At 39.8% G+C, this 19,290-nt stretch overlaps 2 protein-coding genes and 1 long non-coding RNA gene across 3 annotated transcripts in view; 1 reads left to right on the forward strand and 2 right to left on the reverse strand.

Annotated features, from left to right (window-relative positions):
* Positions 1-1,569: 1,569 nt before the first annotated feature.
* On the reverse strand, positions 1,570-9,504 carry LOC127375938 (serine/threonine-protein phosphatase 6 catalytic subunit). Its single transcript, XM_051422377.1, has 7 exons — positions 9,357-9,504; positions 6,325-6,420; positions 6,118-6,183; positions 5,870-6,011; positions 5,681-5,760; positions 3,691-3,900; positions 1,570-2,464 (listed from the first exon to the last, which is right to left on the reverse strand). The coding sequence occupies exons 1-7, from the start codon at positions 9,429-9,431 to the stop codon at positions 2,216-2,218; spliced, it is 918 nt and encodes a 305-aa protein (XP_051278337.1). The 5' UTR covers positions 9,432-9,504; the 3' UTR covers positions 1,570-2,215.
* A 2,323-nt stretch (positions 9,505-11,827) lies between these two features.
* si:ch211-158d24.2 (multiple epidermal growth factor-like domains protein 9) overlaps positions 11,828-19,290 on the forward strand; it is a 34,396-nt gene continuing 26,933 nt past the window's right edge. Inside the window, exons 1-2 of the mRNA XM_051422308.1 lie at positions 11,828-12,534; positions 16,555-16,759. Coding sequence (XP_051278268.1) covers positions 11,955-12,534; positions 16,555-16,759 — 785 coding nt within the window. The 5' untranslated portion in view covers positions 11,828-11,954. The remainder of the gene's footprint in view (positions 12,535-16,554; positions 16,760-19,290) is intronic.
* The window catches only part of LOC127375973 (uncharacterized), a 47,674-nt gene continuing 44,521 nt past the window's right edge, over positions 16,138-19,290 (reverse strand). Inside the window, exon 2 of the long non-coding RNA XR_007887475.1 lies at positions 16,138-16,263. This is a non-coding gene — a long non-coding RNA (uncharacterized LOC127375973). The remainder of the gene's footprint in view (positions 16,264-19,290) is intronic.

Here is a 19,290-nt window from a genome sequence, read left to right on the forward strand (position 1 = left end):
TGCGCCACGTAGAGGCAATAAAAGCAATAGCAGCTGCAGTTACAGAACTGCAAACGAAGACGTGTTCATTATTTCTGTTATTAACAATACAAAAACTACAAATACTCAATTCGATTCAAATGGAATTTATTGGCATGGGAAACAGACATTTACAAAGCAAGAGTAAAATATATGTATATACAGATTAGGAAATAACTTAAAATAAAGTAGAAAAGGTCAGTCACTGTCCCTCAGATTGTGGCATGTTAATACACATTTTGAGTGGTCATTTAGATGGTTGAAATCAGGGATTACAGAGTTTAATTTGTCAAAATAAATATTCCTTATATTATTAAATGTTTTGCAGGAAGTGCACCTGCCTCAACCTCACCTGTCGAATAGTGACCACATATTCATAATCACATTTATTGGTGATGATTACTGCTTATTAGTATAGATATATCAACAAATATCAAATGGCTGAGAAAAGCTCCATTCTGTGTGAATCCCTAGTCAGAAAGCCCTGTAGGAATCCCGAAGGAATTTACAATTAGAAATTGTACTTGATTTTGGAACCAATCCTATAGGGTAAAGTCCAGGACTTTCTCCAATAATTTGTCCAATAAGAGGATGAGAAGAAGAAGATGGTGCCCGGAATATGGACCAAATTAGGGAGTCATCTCAAACAAAAACAGTAAATTTTAGTGGGAAAAGAAGAATCTGCCACACTGCCCAGAATCGCTGGGGGACACTCTGAATACAGTCACTTTGGGCAGGGAAAGGCGGAGGTTGTTTGTCCAGGTGTTTGGTTTACTGACACTAATGATCAATTTCATAATGACACAGGTTAGCTGCAGTCTACTTTGTCCAACTGTACGTATGTGCAAAATGAATGCAGATATTTCTTTCCTCCTTAAAGATCCTTCCAGACATGCATTACCATATATATACAAATATTCTGCTTGGAATAATAATGTTGTTTTTTTCACAAAAAGTATAATATCAGTAATCTCCTCATTCTACCTCATTAGAATTCAAGAATCTATGAATATGTAAATGTTATTAAATTAAGTTTTGCTGCTGGACACAAGATGTCTCCTCCACTGTAAAGTCCATTCTCAGTGGATGTGCACTGGTGGCTTTAAGTTTCTACATCACACTGTACAAGTTGATACTGGACCAGGACTGACTTCCTAACTATTTGTGATGTCACAAATCCTGCTGGTAGGCAAAATCATCTGGTAAAATCAGATGTTGAGCACAGAGAAACTTTCCACTTTCAGCAGATGAATGTGAAAACATCCTTCTAGTGTCAAACTGCACAGACAGCATTCAAACATCACACTGTAGGGACAAGAAGAAACACTGATTTCTGACTGGAGGGAGCTTTAACAATATGGAGAACAGCTATTCTGACAGTCAAATAATCATCTTTGGCAGAACACCTAGTGTCCTTTTCTGATTGAAATACCATAAAATGCAACTCTTCTCATTGTTTTTTTGCCATGAATAGGCTGATGTTTGAAGATATTGATTATGATTAAGCATGGAGTCCTTTTTTTCCTCGTCACGCAGGTACTAATGACTCTCCACAATTTGGGGATTTCTTTATTTAAAAACAGTATGATGACACACAGAAAAATAATTATTACAAGAGCTGATTCCAAATCTGGCAATTAGAGATCATATTTGAAGGTACCACAGTTTTGACAATACTGAAACTTCTAACGAACAGATATGGTAATTTTACACATTAGCTCCCAGGAGTACATCATATGAGATTACTAATAACTTTAAGTTTGCTGACATTTGTTAGAATATATGCAATTTTTGCTTTTGTGCAGTGCTTTATTATCTTACACCTAGTTTTAATACATAACAAAACATAATGAAATATTGTATATAACACTGCACCTGCGATTGGCTCAGCAGAGTGATTTTTTTTATTGTGAAGTAAAACAGAGATTTATGAATATGAACATTTCAATCCTTCCCCTAAAACACTTAAACAGCACAATGATACTGTTAACTTTGCTGTAATGAAATCTGTGATATAAGCTGCAGAATAATAGCATGGAGTGGGAATAACAACTGACAGTTGGCACCAAGAAATGCACTGTACATATTCTAAATGTACTATAGAAAATTCATATGGGTTCACAAGTGCTGATGCCACTGTCCCGGTTGGAATCTGTGTACTGAACTAATGGCTGCGTTGTTTGAGTTTTTAAAGTGCTTACAGGAAATAAGGTGTTGTTGTTCGAGGTGGAATGACCCTTTCAGAGTCAGGCACCGCTCTGAAGAGCTTTGGCTCTCTTGTGTTAGCGTCTTTGAAGACCATAATGGAGGCGATGTTGCCACAGCGATAGCAGTAATTAGGAGCCGACCACACGGTGACTAGCTTCTCGTCAAACATGAATTTGTAGCCTTCATGGACGAGCTGATGCGCCCTGCAGATCAGCTTCAGGTTGTTGATGTGAACAAACTGCAGTTGTGCGGAAAATGGAGAGACAAAAGAAGGGAAGAAAGAGAAAAAGAAAAGTAAATAAAAAAAACACAGCCAATGTGAATACACAGTACCACTTATTTTCTTTCCAAAAGGACAGTGAGAGGTAATTGTCTGCATTTTGAGAACTGTAATACCCAGAGATAATGGTAACATACATATTTAACAGTCTGCAGTTCTAGTGTAAGTTCTTCATGTATTTTGCCACTATGGCCACACACTTCTGTATGTTATATATATATATATATATACACAGTGTATTATTGTGATCACTTCTATCACTATGATGTGCTGCCTTGGAATCATGTCAGAGCCAACACTGTAATGCAATAAGCTATTTTAACTCATTGTTGAAACAGATTACACTGAAATTTTAAGTTCCAGACTGGATGAAGGACTTTTTACTAGGCATTTTGTTTTCACAGTACAAATAAAAATTACAAAATTAAGTCAGTGTCACTTAAAATTACTAAAGCTACTTGATCAGTTTCAACCATTTTTGGAGTTAAATGAACTTATCTGGTTTTACTCTTTTCTATCCTTTGCCTGTGACTGATCATGTAATCAGTGCCACTTATCCAATTTGCTGTTCAGTGACTACTGCGTATGTTGCGTAACACCCAGCTAGCCTGTGAAGATCCACACCAGAGCATACCAAACAGGCAAACATTTCCCTACACACAACACTCTCTATATGTTTTTGGGAAGAATTCCCTCTTAAGTCCCAATTTGTAATTTCTATGTGGAGAAGATTCCTTGCAAGAGATCAAGATGAAACTGTTAACCCAGAATTAATTATATTAACAATGTCACCAGGGTGATTTGAGAAATCAACAGCAGGAAAATGCAAAGAATTCACTGATAAAATTCACATCACAAAAGCATATACACACATATATATATATATATATATATATATATATATATATATATGGCCAAATTTAAGACATAAAAATGTTGCCTAGTGCAGTGTCACAGAAATACTTTTTTCTGCCTTGAACTATATTTTCTGCCACCACTGTAAAATAAGATAAAGCAACACAGGTATGTATTGTATTGCTCCACCTCGTGTCTTTGGGCTTTGCACAACTTCAGTAAATAATGTTGATGATGGTACAGGAACTTAATCGCAATGTAATGTGTACTCACTTCAAGTCACTCAAGATTAGTGTGAGCTGAACTTAATGAGAGTAAAAGCAACCTACCTCATTTGTGACCTTTGCACCAAAGAGCCAGCCAGCTCCTCTGGGGCTGATGGCCCAAGTGTCCACGTCCTCAGGGTCCGACCACACCAGATCGCAAAACGCTCCTTTGTGAGGGATCTCCTGGTTCCGCTCAATGGTTCGAATCTGATCTAGAGTTTTTATGTCTGGGGACAGGCCTCCATGGACACACAGGATCTGCTCATCCATCAGCTGAAAAAATAAAATAAAAATACCCCCTAAATAGACAGAGTTAGGACATGATACATGTATTATGAATACTGTTGGGAATGTATGATTAAGGGTTACAGACCATACATACCTAATACTACATAACAGTAATTAAGGAATGCGATTTTCAAGTTGGAAATAGGCTCCTTCTAAGCTATAGTTTTTTTGAAAAAGCATCAGTTGCTTGGTTTAACAACAGCAGTGTTAACATGCTGTGGTTTGGAACAGACAACTGTCTGCTGAAATACAGTGACATTACTAATGATGAGGTAAAAGATATGAACTGATATAATACATCAAAGTGTATTGATTTTTAAGCTGTAGGTGAACCTATGTTAGCTTAGAGAATAAGCACTTACAATTAATGTTGGCTAAATCATAAGAGATGTTGTTAAACCCATAGCTGATTGGCTGCCAAAAATATGAATTTGGTAAACTGTAATCAATGGTTACATATTTCAGCTGAAAAGTAAGTTCACTCAAAATGTGAAAAAAGTCACTTTGATATTGAGATGAATAACTGTATATATAAATGGATATATAATGGCATGTGGCATGGATCTGAGATGATTCAGAAAAATGGGATTACAAAAGAGTGAAGTGTGAAGGTTAGGGAGATGGATAGATGAGTACTCAAAATACCCAAAATGGAATGGAAATCATCTCATATATATACACAATAAAACAAAAACCTGTCCTACCAAAACAATGTTGTGATAGAGTGACATAGCTTTGCTATCTTTAATTTTTCTTACATGTCAAACATAAGATCTTAAAGGTTATGTAAAGATATAGTGGAGTCATTGTGTCACACTCCCTTTGCCTGTTTTGCTATCACAGACTCTCTGTGGTTAGTTTACAAAGCTGGTCTGGCTGTGCGTGCATGTTAATTCATGAGAGTCCCTTCGTTTCCAGCTGAGTAGAGCGACTGACACTGCTGTTTTTCTCATCTACGTTGGTGAATTAAGGATTTATTTAAACCAAAGCAGAGCTGACTGTTGAACCAGTAGAAAGATGAACTGTTTCTGTCCAATTTGAATAAGGTTACGATATTATGATGATGTTACACAAGGTAAAATAAGCAATACCGATATTACGACAGTCATTATAGGTATCATTCCCATAATGTTGTCAGACACTATAACAATCTGAGCTTGTCAGTGGCAAAAACAACTTTTAATGGACACACTTTGATGGGTGCATTTGTTCCCAAGGATTAGCTAACTTTACATGGCAGCCACAGCCACCCATGTTGTACCTATGTTCTCATCTAACTGTGAATTAATTATTGTCAAAAGACTGTGCAAAGACTAACAACGGTTTTGGTAAGTTTAATTGTTTCTGTCCAGTTTAAGTGTGTTTTATGATTATGTGCTAGGTAAAATTACTGGTTTTGTTAATGGACTCTGGTCAGCCGTAGTACCCATTGTTTTAGGTCTGAAATGCTAGTGCTCTACTGCAACATTAGGTGAATTACGTATTTATAAACTTTAAAAATTGAACTGAAGTAAGATCCATCCTGACTTTCTATTAAAAAAAAAAAACACATTTCTTTCATCTAAAGCAGCTTGCATGATATTACGCATTGCAGCTTTTAAGATCGGGGGGAGCATTTCATTTGTACTGTAACGTTACAGTACCCAAAAAACGCTGCTCATATGTAATTCAGCTGTTCTCTACTAAGAAATGACTAAACATGAGCCCCATTTCCATCTTTCAAAGCTCAAATCATCAATCAGCACAGATGCACTTCAATACTTACAGCTGCAACAGTTAACATATCAAACACTTTGGTGCAATAGCGCCAGGCATTTGCATTCCCATACTTAGTCTGGCACTCATCTGTAAGACACAAAAGCATTCATTTATTTAAAACAGAAGGGTGTGATTATTGTTCAGGATGTGAGATTAATAACACTGTAGTCTGCAGCTGTCACAAACCAAACCTCACCATAAAAGCCATATACTTGGGTGATCTGTCTGCTCTCATGGTTTCCACGTAGAAGTGTGATGCGGTCAGGCCATTTGGCTTTCAGCACCAGCAGGTAGGTGAATGTCTCCAAACTGTAATACCCTCGGTCGACAAAGTCACCCTGCAGACCACAGAGGTTTAATACAGACACTGCGCCAAAACAGCAGTTACATAGAATGCATTAAGATAGATGGCTCTCAAGTTCAAACTGCCTTCAGTATACAAACCATGAATATGTAATTTGTGTCCGGAACCTGACCACCGGTTCGGAAGAGTTCACAGAGATCATAAAACTAAGACACAAAGAGATACAAATTTAGTTCAAGAATTATATTTTATGTGTACCACTGACCAATATCACATGCTATATAAACTGCTCAGCAATATTAGGCTAAACAAACGTCCTCTTTCTGCTTTGAATCAGTGCTTTTTACCTGTCCATGTATGTCACCACACACTGTTACAGGAGTAGAAACGGGCTGAACGTTTGACTCCTCCAGCAGAAGGTCACACACGTAGTCACATAACCTCTGTATAGATGGAAACATAACATCATTAAGCACTGGTATAAAATGCTTTTAAATGTGACTTTCACAACAGTATCAGTAAGTATCAGTATCAAATAAAAATCATGATGATGTAACATTTGTAGGGGTCTGTACCATACAACATCTGGAGAACAAGCTTTGTAGGCCGGGGCATCTCTGCACTACAGCATTAATGCTGTTTCAGCGTGATGTGAGTTCGATAATATTGCTATTAATTGTGCAGCTCTAAGCCGTGGTTTAGGTCAAAATCTGTGATGTGGCTAGCACTGACTAGCATCCCAGACAGTGAGAGTGAGGACCTGTACAAAGGCCTACTTTAATGGTACTTTAACAGGCTACATTGCACTGCACAAATTATAGTCAGACTGTAGCGAACCCTCTGCCAAGGCTTTTGCCCCAGCAGGGTGTTGAGTAGGCCTGTCATGATAACTACTTTTGTTGGATGACATAATGTTGCAGAAATAACTGCGTTAAACAATATTATTGTCATTTTAAGCCCATTCAGGTTACTTTATTTGTACCCACACATGGATTTGGTTTGCAGTAAAAGACTAGGCATACCTCCTGACAAAAATATAAAAACAACAAACAACTCAGACAATAGACAAACATGATAAGTAATAAAGATAAAAAAGTGCTATAGGGTCTAAAAATCAGGACTTACAAAGAGAATACAAAGTCGCTAAAATAAATAACCAGAAGAATAAATACGTTTTTTACTACAGCTTGTTGATCCTAATAATCACTGTTGGAACAAAGCTATTTTTATACAGCTTTGGTCATCTTGGGACTATAAACATCCAGGGGGAAGAAGCTGAAATTCACTGTGCAAGGGGTGGCAGTCGTTGTTATTTTAAATGAAGCAGGTTATCTGTCTGTTGTACAGGGATTCTGGGTTAAGCTGTGACTCACCAATCAGCCTACTGGACCATCTAACAATTTAATTGAGACACTTTCCTCAAACAAAACAAACGTTGGTGCCCCTTCCTGCACACAGCTTCACAGTTTTTTTGAAGTTCAGTAATTATCCCGAGATATTTGTAAGACTGCACATATTCCACTGTCTGGATGAATGTGACTCCATGTTTTCTAAAATTAAGCATAATGTGCAAATACAACCTTTCAAAGAACAATTAACTTTTAATTCTTAAGAATATTGGAATTGGAATGTGATCAATCATTAAAATATCCTTGATAAATAAAAGCACACAACCACAACAACAAATAAAATGGACTCTCAGGCTCTGTTAACAAAATCAATATCGTGGCAGGCAATAATTGTTGATCAAAATTCCTTTGAAGCATGGATACACAGAGCGGGAATATCGGCTTATTTAAAAAAGCGATGGTAATTTTATAGCTGATAAAAATCTAATCTTGGTAGCGTTGAAGTGAAAGGGAATTTCAAGTGTACTGCCGGGTTCTAACAGACAGAAACACTTCTAACAACAACTGTAAGACCTGTCGAGTCTCCAACTCAACATTTATTTAAACTGTGGAGGGAAAACTGAGCAGCTGGAAGGTAGCCACACTAAAATAATGGGGCGGCAGTAGCAGGTTGCCGGTGTGTGTGTGTGTGTGTGTGTGTGTAAAAATAAAAAAGAGTGAAAAAACTATTTCCCCAATAGGGGACTGGCACCTTATGGAAGGATTTTGCCCAAAAGCCAGCCACTGAGTGACAGTGACTAGGCCACTGTGCTTCCCTTAGTATGTATTCATATTTGAGTGTAAAACAATTGAGGGGTGTAAACAATCACAGTGGGTGTAAAGTGTTCTCAATTTGCAATTTTAGGGGGCCCAAAAGCAAGTGGACAGATAAACTTTGGTTGACACTCTCACTGAAAACTTCCAACTGCCTGTAGTGTGAACACACTTGTACCTACCTGGGTAACCAATTCATTAGAATCCAGCTACTGACAATAAATATGGTGCCACACTTACTCTAATGTTGCCTATATTGTTATCATATTGTCCAATATCAAATGTTGCAAAGAGAACACGCAGCACCAAACTCCATTCAAAATCTTGCCAAATAATACTAATATTCACATCAGATGCAAGGGCTTCCATGGTCACACCTGTGTGCGATACAGGGATATGTTGTATTACAAGACAGAATCATTGAATTGATCAAACTGATTGATCCTGAAGGTGTGGAGCTCAGATGGGCTCTGAGACCTGCCAACAGAGGTCCCAACATGTAATGTATGGGACATGGTTGTATTGATGGTTTTAGTCGCTATGTTGTGAAGGTGGAAGCTTTCAGAACAAACAACGAGCCATAAGTAGTAGCGGAATATTTCATCACATCCATTGCGCGCTTGGGAGGATGCCCGGAGCGACTGCGCGCCGACAGACGGACAACGGACCCCGGACACACGGACACACGTAACGTTAACGGTAGTTCTGGAGGAGGCGAATGAGTGGACACTGTTCTCGGCGTATAACGTTACTAAATATAGTCTGTGGACGCAAATGGCTTAGCTACCACTACAGATATAATGAATGCGATCAACCAGGTCTGGCATTGCGTTGATGCACTAACGTTAGATACATTCCAGTCCACATCAGCTGTCCTCCCATCATCACATTCAGCACCATCAGCTCACTGTGGCTAGGTTTCCAGGTCACTTTAAAGTCAGCAGATAACGGCATGCAAAAGCACAAAGTCACTCTCATTCCTGCTTCCACAACATTTCATAGGACACTAGTAGCTATCGTAGCTGAGCTGAACCGTTTCTTTTAACGGTTTCGACTTCCTGGCCCAGAGATGAAGTCAACAGGCTAACGTTCCTGGCTAGCTGAAGCTAACGTTAGCTAATTACGCCGTAACAACATAAAGCAGCAGTGAGCTAACATTACCAGGGTAAGCTCCTCGCGTGTCCTAATCAAAAACAGTTGTATAAAGTCACGTTTACCTTGAGGTCATTTTCTGGGAGGTATTTACACTGCTTTGCAATCTCTGCATATTTATCCAAATCTAGAGGCGCCATTATATCTAGCTAGTCTCATGCGCAACTTCCTGCAGCAGCTCAGCATCATGTTCTCTACCCTCTACTGCCATCTGTCGTCTGGGATAACAAATAGCACTCAGCGGCCTTTTCATTTACTGCACTGATACTGTACTGTATAAAACCATACTATATCATAAACGCATCATTTAACCAGATTAGAAAAACAATAAAAGAATAAATAAATATGTTGTAGAACAAAAAATGAACACTGATTCTAAATTTGTTATTTATGTATTGTGTATTTCTTTTTCTTTTTTTCTTATCTTATAAACTCCATCCATGTTACAAATACATGGAAAGCCGATGTGCCATTATTTATTTATATAGTTCCACATCGCCAGCTGGCATTTATAAATGTTGCAGATTTATTCCAAGGTGTGTATATCTGAACATTGTCCTGAAAAAAAGGTTGAATATCTTGTAAGCAATTTGATTCTGCTAGCAAACTATTATTTGCATAAATGTTCTCCTCTTGAAAAAGTAAAAAATTAAATCATTTTTTAAAGCCATAGACATATTAATTATAGGCCTATGTCTATGTCTAATTATAATGAAATAATTAATAATAAGTCTTTAAAACTACTTTACTCCCCAGTTATTTTATTTTTAGTTGTATTGTAATTAACTAACATCGTGTTCTACAGATGTCTGTCTTCAATTGAGTGGAGAGAAAAAAGCTGATTAAAAAAATCTACTTTATTTCCTTACATTTCACTAGTAAAAACAGATGCACACAGGCACTGTAGAAGCCTAATGGACACATTCGGATACAGTGCTGCACGGATGATGTCTTTTCGTAGTCCAACCTAACTAGCATTTCTCTGGTTCCTTCAGCAACAATTCAATGGGATAAATGTGATTGTCAGAAATAAAAAGCTAACATTAGGCTATAAACGAACTATACCCGGTTGCATGACTTCAACATCACCACCACATGTTTATTCTTTTTTTATATTTTGGGATTTTAGGACTCATTCCTGCAGCACTCTATACTCTTTGCAACAGCGTTTATAAACGCCATGGTGATATAGAACTACATTAACAGACGTATAAAATATCAAAAGGCAGAGACAGGCAGACGAATACTCCGAATTATGACTTCACTGGCATCCATATGAATGATCACAACCATGGCTGTAGCCACAGAGTCAAGATTGGGGAGGACCAAATGTGCTAGGGTCTGACCACCCTTGAAAAAAAAAGAAAAAATGTAAATCTCATTTTCTGCCAACACATGGGATGAACTTTTTATTTATTTTTACAATAAGGTGGAGTGTTGCAATGTCACATTTCCTTCTTTTCATTTTTGTTCACTTGTCAACACAATTGAGAGTGATATAACCTCAAAAAAATACCTTCTATTTTCCCACTTTTTAATGCATTTGAAAGCAATGACAGTCATTGTTTGACATTGACTGCACCTACTCACAGCAGTCGAGCTGCTTAGGTGTGGACAAACCACACAGGGTACACCATAATACTAGAACTGGTAGTAATAATAATGCCAATTTGTTAACTTTAATTATGATTATGATATTTTTTTGTGATTCTTTTGTAACGCGATACATGGTTGTCTATCATAGCAACACAATTTTATATCAATATATTGGGTGGTACATTTTGAGCATATCTGAATATATATTATAATTACTGCCATGCAAGAAACCTAACAACAGTTAAGACAGATTTTTAGGTTTCAAAATAAACTAGACAGAGGTGTCCTTACACACTGTCACCACTAGAGGGGAATAATCACTCACTGATTAGACAACAAACCTAGAGCTTCAACGTTAAGGCAGATACTAGATTACTTCTTGTACTTATACTTGTTCTTGTTCTACTTAATAAGAATGACTTTCATTCACAGTTGAGAGTTTTGTCTTATTTAACCGAGGTTTTAACTCAAGATTATCGGTCATATTCATTCTTTTTTTTACGAAATGAGTGACATTCATATAGATTCAGTTGTGAAAACTATCGAGTTTGTGGCGTTGCACGCACAAACACAAGTAGGTGATGGACCTTAAACTAAAACCATGAATCCCCAGATAAGCCACCATTATGCATTTCCATATAGGAACATCATAATGCTATAACAGTACCACACCATGTCATTTTATGTTAAAGCCACTCTGTCTTTACAAAAATGCGTCCTTATGTTGTTGGATTTATTAATCAAACCGTTTGTGTTTCGATCATTTACGGAGGAGTGAGGACGTTTGTTAATGTACAACATATTGTGTCTACAAAGGGTGTTACAACGACTGTCCAACCAGCGAATGCACGAGCGCCCTGAGGCTTTCTTCCTATTGGTTGATACGTACGTCAATCTCGGATTGCTCATGCTAGGTTGCGGAGCAGGTGAAGTGTTGACTGTGGTTCATAGGGCAACAAACAGCAGCGTACGCCGCCGGGGGACATCAATGGTGGAGTACGCGTCCATTCAGGGAAAGGTCTGAGAGAGACCATTACTGGGGCTTACATGGAGAGCTGAAAGTGAATATGAGGTTAACGTCCTTAATGATGTACATATCTCCGGTCCTGCTAGTTATTTTCTATGTATATATCGGATTTTCTGAAGCTGCACCTCGCATCAGCCCGTACGATGCGTCGCCTATCACCAGGAAGCCCGGCTCAGCCTCCGACACCTGGGAGACCTTCCACACCGACATGCCTCGTCATTTACCCGAGAGAAGGTCCGCTCTCGGGCCTCTGACCGGACTCACACCATCGCCTGTTAGTGTTTCTGGCGGCCCGACCACTACTGCTACTACCAGCCCTAATTCTAAAATTGCAACCACCTTCCAGCTTCCAACAACAGAGCCGACCACCACCACCACCACCACCACCACCTCTGACACTGGAATCATTTCAGCCACAAGCGAACAGATAACAGCGCCCATTTCCAGGTTAACCGGCGGACGCAAGAGATCCACAGATGCACAAACATCACTTTTTGCTCCGGAGAAAACGCTGCAGGCCATGGTGTCCATGGTGTCCATGGTGTCCCAGCGCACTGCTAACGATGCCTGGGCTGCAGATAACACTGGCACATCTGTTACCTCAGTAGAGAACAGTCAAGGTGAGTACCCCGAACGCGAGCAGGAACAGCGAAATAAAACCATTCGCACGTTTTTAGCTTTTGCAATTGATGTTTCGCAAATCGAAAATTGGGGGTAAAATTATGGCCTGCGTGCTTTTTCTTTTGCACATTCATGTTCAGAAAATGAGCCTGTGTGCAGAATAAGACCCCCATGTCTGATACAGGCTACTAAAAGGAGCAGGGTGGTCGCACGGTGGTTTTGACGCAGAGAGCAACCGGATAAAGCAGATTACAACAATGGGCAGACCCTCAGATTGCACGGTGTACCCCTTCAGACAATCGGAGAATCACTAAATCCTAACCTCATTAAAAACCCCACTCGTGTACAGTGTATCCAGTGTGGATGTTGCTCTGTAGCTTATATTACATTGGAGGCCTTTTATTATAGAACCAGTGTGCCACATATCACAGTGGGCTGGAAAAGGGGGGTATGAGGGGGTGTAAGGTTGATCCCCTCGTTGTTCAGTCAATTTATCCAATCCTTCAGTGCACACAGCATCCCTGCAGACCTGTGATCCCTTTGTGTTAGAGCAGACCTGTTTGATGTTGACAGGACATTAAAAGACGCTGCCTAGATAGCTGCTTCATCCCCTCCATTGTTGTTTGCATGGCACATACAGAACAAGGCCGTCCAACCAAAATGGCCAGGCAGGCCAAGCCATGAATGAGCAATGACAGTGGAGCCCCTCCTCTCACACCTCACACATCCCAGTATCCATGTGGATGTGTTGTTCTCTAGGCAGCACAGCAGCTCAGGCTGACGCATCCATGTTCAAAATGGTTCTTTAATGGTTGGGGGAAGCCTAAGGTGGGAGTTTTAGACCCTGTTCCCTCTTGCTATTAGGAGCTGGAGCTTAAACATTCAGTCTAAACTACGGTATGTATACTAGAAGAGAATCTGATGGATACAAAATAAATAAAGTCTTCACACGTTTGCAAAATCTTTATTTCCCCTTATTGTCTGTCATCATCTCTGTCTTCAGGATGGCCCTCAGCCAGAACATCAAATCTAGACTGATTTTATTTTGTATTCTGAATGATATTGGCCTCTCACATAAGGGTTCCAGTCCAGTCATGTTTTTTACATTGACCCTTTGTTCTCCACACTCTGAAACAGTGTGCAAAAATGCCAAATGTCAGTTGTCTTTGTTTTTTATGTCTTCTGTGACCGTGAAGTGAGTCGATCGTATAAGACGAAGGAACATGAAGGCGTTAGGAACTGGATTGGCATTTCTCACTATTTTCCGACGTTTTGTAGACCGAACAAGATCGGTGCAGAAATCGGGAACATGGGCACAGATTAATTGATGAAAATAATTGCAAGACGCAGCCCTGTTTACAATCAACATATATTACAGATGAGGCAGTTCCCTTAGGGAACCCGTAAATCAGTCAGTGTTATTCACCAGCACCCAGTGTAGGGATGGACCGATTTATCATTTTTGGTTTCATGATACCAATTTCTGATACCTGAACTTGCATATTGGCCGATATTAAATACAGATCTGATGCAAGTGTGTTAAAAAAAATACATATGTTATTAGTTTTTAAATAATAATAATACATTTTTTTTAAAAGTACAATATTTGCCTCCAAAATGTAGTGGAGTGGAGGTATAAAGCAGCATAAAATGGATATACCCAAGTACCTCAGAATTGTACTTGTGTAAATGTACTTAATTTTGCCACTCAGATTGTAATTTGTTCCAAATATCTGTTATCGGTTTCATTGATTACTAATAATGGACTCCTGTATCAGCCTTGAAAAAACCATATCGGTTGATCTTTAGCTCAGTCGGACCTCAAAGTCAAAATGCAGTGTGCTCCCTTGGGTGACATCATACATGACACCGTCACCTTATTGAAAGTATGTCCTCGAAGCTCAGCACCCTCCTTTGTTCCTCTGTAAAGGCCACTCACATGATAGTATCACGTCAACAAAGGCGTCACCTGGGTTAACGCCCCGCCCTGCTACCAATATACATTCTCTGGCAGGGCAAGGGCCTCACAGACAGATATAAGGTGTGTTTCACCTAAGTCAGACTTTACTTTCTTAGACGCATCTCTCATATTTTCAGTTAGACCACGTTCTGTGTGACGCTGGAGCTGAAACTCAGAGTACAGCATTGTTTCCGTGCACGGGCGCCTCCCACCAATGTTGTTTTCTCTGTAGCAGCAAAGGCAGGCGAGCGGGGAATTAGGCAAGAGAGAAGTGTTTGAGACATGACTTGTTCTGAACAGCCTGCTGCTGCCCATGTCTGAATACCTGCCAGGCTGTCACACCACTTTTACAGCAGTCAGATAAATAGCAGAGAGGTGAACTCTCTCCACTGCACACAGGTCCAGTCCAATCTACATCAAACCTGTTGTGTGGTTTTACAGATCACCCCTATCCCACACCTAGAGGAAGCCTGGTTCTAAGAATGGACCGCTGTGTGTGTGTGTGTGTGTGCGTGCGCGTGTGGTGATACGCATTCACTACATCTCACACATTCTCAGGCGTGATCGGGGCCGACAGCTCTTCAGTGGGCGTCACTGTAGCAAAGGGTCTGACAGTATAGTCCGCTGGCTTGCATAACCGTAGGTCTTTCTTAGTTACATAAAAGTCCAAGCAACAGGAGTGGGACACTAGGATGGAAATCCATTAATATTCAGCTGTCCTTTCCTCTTTATCTAACTTCATCTGGCTGAGGCACTGTGTGCAGTCTATGTGCACAGAAAACCTTTGTTATTTAGCTCTCACATTTTATCTGTCTGTGTTCTTTGTCTGACTGCTGAGCCCCTAATGGAGACGTATAGTCAGTCATCACTCGCCACACCTAACCTGAGATCAGATGAATAATAGATTGCCACTGTGCTCTACAGGGTCATCCACATGTCTGTCATTATATCCTCTGGTTTCTTTAAGTGCGCCAGTTTGAACTGTACTAAATCGTCCTTTGGCAACCCAGCAGGGCTCGGTTTACCAGGTTCACAGTCTTTGTCGTAGACGGACGTACATTTTCAGGAGGTGAATTTATCATCATAAAGTTGTATAAAACAGATCTGATGCCTGTGTGTGTTTTTTTTAAAAGCATTAATCATGCTTAAAGAAAATTACCCAGAATTTGTTTATATACTAGTGATTTGCTTCGCTGAGGCAGGTGCGCATCTTGATACATATGACACAACTACTAATGCGATACGATTCTATAGACCCCTACTGCGATTCAACACAATGCAAATAAATATGATGCTATGCAGTCCTTCTTAAAGCTGCAGTAGATAATTTTGACAAAAACAACGTTTTGTCATTTTTGCTAAAACGTTCACTATATCCTTACATAGTACATGAGACGGATAATCTGGCTCTAATGGCGTTTGTAAGCAGCTTGAGAAACAGTTTAGAGAAAAGGAATCAAGCTAAATATAAAATGATTAGTTATGTTTCTAAATAATGAAGGCATAGTGCCTCTTCTAATTATTATATCATTATAGTAGTTTTCTACCAATGCAAATCTTGCCACAGTTAATGTAGATTAGCCAGCATTAGCTAGCATTTTACTAACATTAGCTAGCTGTCTTAAGATTCAATTCAATTCAATTTTATTTGTATAGCGCCGATTCATAACAGAAGTTATCTCAGGACACTTTTCAAATAGAGCAGGTCTAGACCGAACTCTTTATAACATTATTTACAGAGACCCAACAGTACCACCATGAGCAAGCACTATGTGGCTATGTTGCTTTTATCTATTTAAAGTGTGGTTGTCTTTTCAACATAGATTAGCCTAGCACATAGCATATCTAAGTACAGGAAAGGAGGAAGTTGACCGATGTTCTGACTGAGGCTTGCTCAACTGTTATTGGAGCACAGAGCAAAAAGGGGCGGGCTATTTCAGCACTACTTGAATCTTGATCTTGAAATAAAATGTAAATAACCACATATTGTTCAGACATCTCATGCAGCATTTCCCCATGTCTCTCCCTTTCATTGTGACACCCCCATTCATCCACCCAGAGGGCCTTTGTAACTGCAGCAGTGGTGGTGAGGGGATCTTGGACCCGGATGAGTGTGATCAGAGCACCGGTCAGTGCTCGTGTGTGCAGGGCTACGCCGGTCTGCAGTGCGAGGACTGCGAGGAGGGACACTTCACCAACGGCACCAGTGGATGCCTGCCGTGCACCTGCGACTCCTTCGGTGCAATCAACAACCTCTGTGACAGGTCAGGCCGCTTCCCCCGCTTTCTGTTGGGTTTTCATGTTGGAGGTGTATGTTTGTTGTGTCAACACACTGTAATTGAAGAGACATTTTTATTCTCTGTGCTGTATGCGGCTGGAAAGGGTCTAATAAATCGGATTGAATTAGTATTTAGACAACACTATCTAACTTTCGCCAGATTTAGTACATCATCAGAACATTTATATTAACATAGAATTGAGTGATTGTGTTAAATGAAAGGAGCTGCTTCTGGTTATGAACCCACCCAGTTCTCGTATGTGTTTTAGCATCTCATAAGCTCATTGTTTTAGTTTTATAGCCCGCAAATGAACTATTTGGTTCCGTCTCACAGCTCTCATCAGCGGGCAGCTGTTGTTTGTGAAAAAGCTCAGATAAACCCACTGTACTATATCTGCTTAGCACCAAGTGGCAGAAAGACACAATTAACTGGTGAACATAGGGAAGCATATAGCAGCTAAACAGGCAGTTTTGTCTCAGAAGATGGTGGAGACCAAAAACGGAGCTAACAGGAATTGAATGTAGGACTTATATTCTACTGATGGCCTGAAACACGATTCCAAATGAATGCTAATGTTTCTCCTTGTCGGCTGGATGTGTAAATAAGCTGGTTGAAATCACTTTTGCCATAACAACATTATAAGTTGATTAAATGTCAGAAGTTGTGTTTACAGCTTGTTCCACTGCCCTCAGATGGACAAAAAAGGATTAATGTAGGTTTAACAATCAGGTTTTTTTCCTGGATCTGCATTGTAAACTCTTAAAGCTTGACCCTGAGCCTATATAACAAACCCGTCTGGCAGCCAAGCGTACATTAAGAAACAGAAATTGTTATGTTTAGGTTTAACTAAGTTTCTGTATAGTGTTAGAATATTTTCACTGTGCAGAATGATGTTTGTGCAGAGTTTGACACTTGAAGTAGTAGTAGAAGTACTACTTGTATATTTGTCTTAATAATATATGTCTGGAGGACATCTTACCTAAGCTTAACACATTATTGTGTGTTTGGTAGTTGAGTATTTTACTGGAATATTGCTGTTGACCAAAGACACTGGTTGAACTTGGACTTGATTTGCATAAAAAGCTTGTGATTGGACTTATTTGCTTACAAGTGTATGGTGGACCAAGCTTAATTGTAATGCAAGCACACAAGTGTACGAACACTGAAGTTCACCCAGCCTTCCTGAGTAAATGAGAACCAGTGGGTTGACCACAGAGTGACTGCAGTGTATGACTGACAGGCCACCACTGCACCACCACGGAAAAACAAGATGGCTAATTGTGTTTCTGTGATCTAAACTTGGTAACAAATCCTTTTTATCAGATGGTTGAGGTTTATTTTGAGTATTAGTAAATATGTTCAGGCATCGTTTTTACGTAGCCTGGTTGTATGCATTATGTGTGCTGTGGATTCTCACGACAAAGCCAGACAGTGCCTCTATAAAATGTGTGATCTACCTCAAACTTCATCTTTAAAGGAGTACTGTCTTTAGCAGTAAACAAGCTGTGGCCTGCCAAGCCCAAACAGACTGTCTGCTGTGATTTAGTGTTTGTTACCTCATAAAGACTGAGACAAGATATTCTGGGGCTCAGCTTTGCTCAGACGTTATGTTCATCATAACGCCATAGGCCTGAATAATCATTATTCTGCCCACTGAGTCAAGCCATCATCCCGCAAACCTCCCTGAAGGCTGTCGAATGTTCAGACCCTGCTCAGTCCTCAAACTCGGAGCCAGAAAACACACGGCGGGCCTTCTATGCAGCTTCTCTACAAGTCACAAGAAATGTGACTTGGAAAAGAGGCTGCATGTGTGGGTTAGGAACGTGGTAAAAATAGCGGCAGTATTTTCTGCCTCCGACCATGAAAAGGAATGCTGCTGCTTTTGAAAAGCTTGAGTCAATGTCCACGGCGTGTGGAGGATTTGTGTTGTCATGCTCTGAAAAATACATCACAGTATAGGCTTACATGAGCTAAACCGCTGCAAAACGCGGGATGTCTTTTTCATGTTTTAAGCCTAAAATGTTGTGTGTGGAGCTCAGTGGGATGTAGGTGAAGGTGCAAGAAGCAGGGTTATTTCAGGGCTTCGAGCTTTCACAAAGTAACACACCTAATATAGTCCTTCTCAGACAGTCTGAGCCAAGCCTGGATGCTGCTAACCCTGCTAGCCTAGCCTAGCCCCCCTCAGGAGCTTATCACTGTGAGTTACACAGATTAGCCAGCTTTTCTACCCCCCGGCCTTCTGCTTTAGGTATCTTTCCCATTAAGTAATGAGCAATCCAGTCAAGCTAGAGCCAGGTGCTACTTAAGTTGTGACCGCTGCAATGACTGTGAAAACCGACACATCTCGGTACCTTGAATTAGTTTTACTGTCTTCATTCTGATTTGGGTGGCCTTATAGAGTCATGAAATAATATCACAGTCAGTATATCATGACATCTCATCCTGCCTGGTTAAACCTGCAGGTAAGTTCTAATTTTTTCATAAATAGCCCAGTAAGTGGAAAAAAACATTCTTGG

Source organism: Dicentrarchus labrax, unplaced genomic scaffold, assembly GCF_905237075.1.
Source record: "Dicentrarchus labrax unplaced genomic scaffold, dlabrax2021, whole genome shotgun sequence".
In the NCBI taxonomy this organism is placed as follows: domain Eukaryota; kingdom Metazoa; phylum Chordata; class Actinopteri; family Moronidae; genus Dicentrarchus; species Dicentrarchus labrax.

Coding starts and splice junctions, on each gene's coding strand:
- LOC127375938 (XM_051422377.1), bottom strand. CDS start 9,431: ATGGCGCCTCTAGATTTGGATAAATATGCAGAGATTGCAAAGCAGTGT. Junction 5,761..5,869: donor CCAAGTATATGGCTTTTATG/GTGAGGTTTGGT, acceptor TGTGTCTTACAG/ATGAGTGCCAGACTAAGTAT. Junction 3,901..5,680: donor ATATGTTAACTGTTGCAGCT/GTAAGTATTGAA, acceptor TTATTTTTTCAG/CTGATGGATGAGCAGATCCT.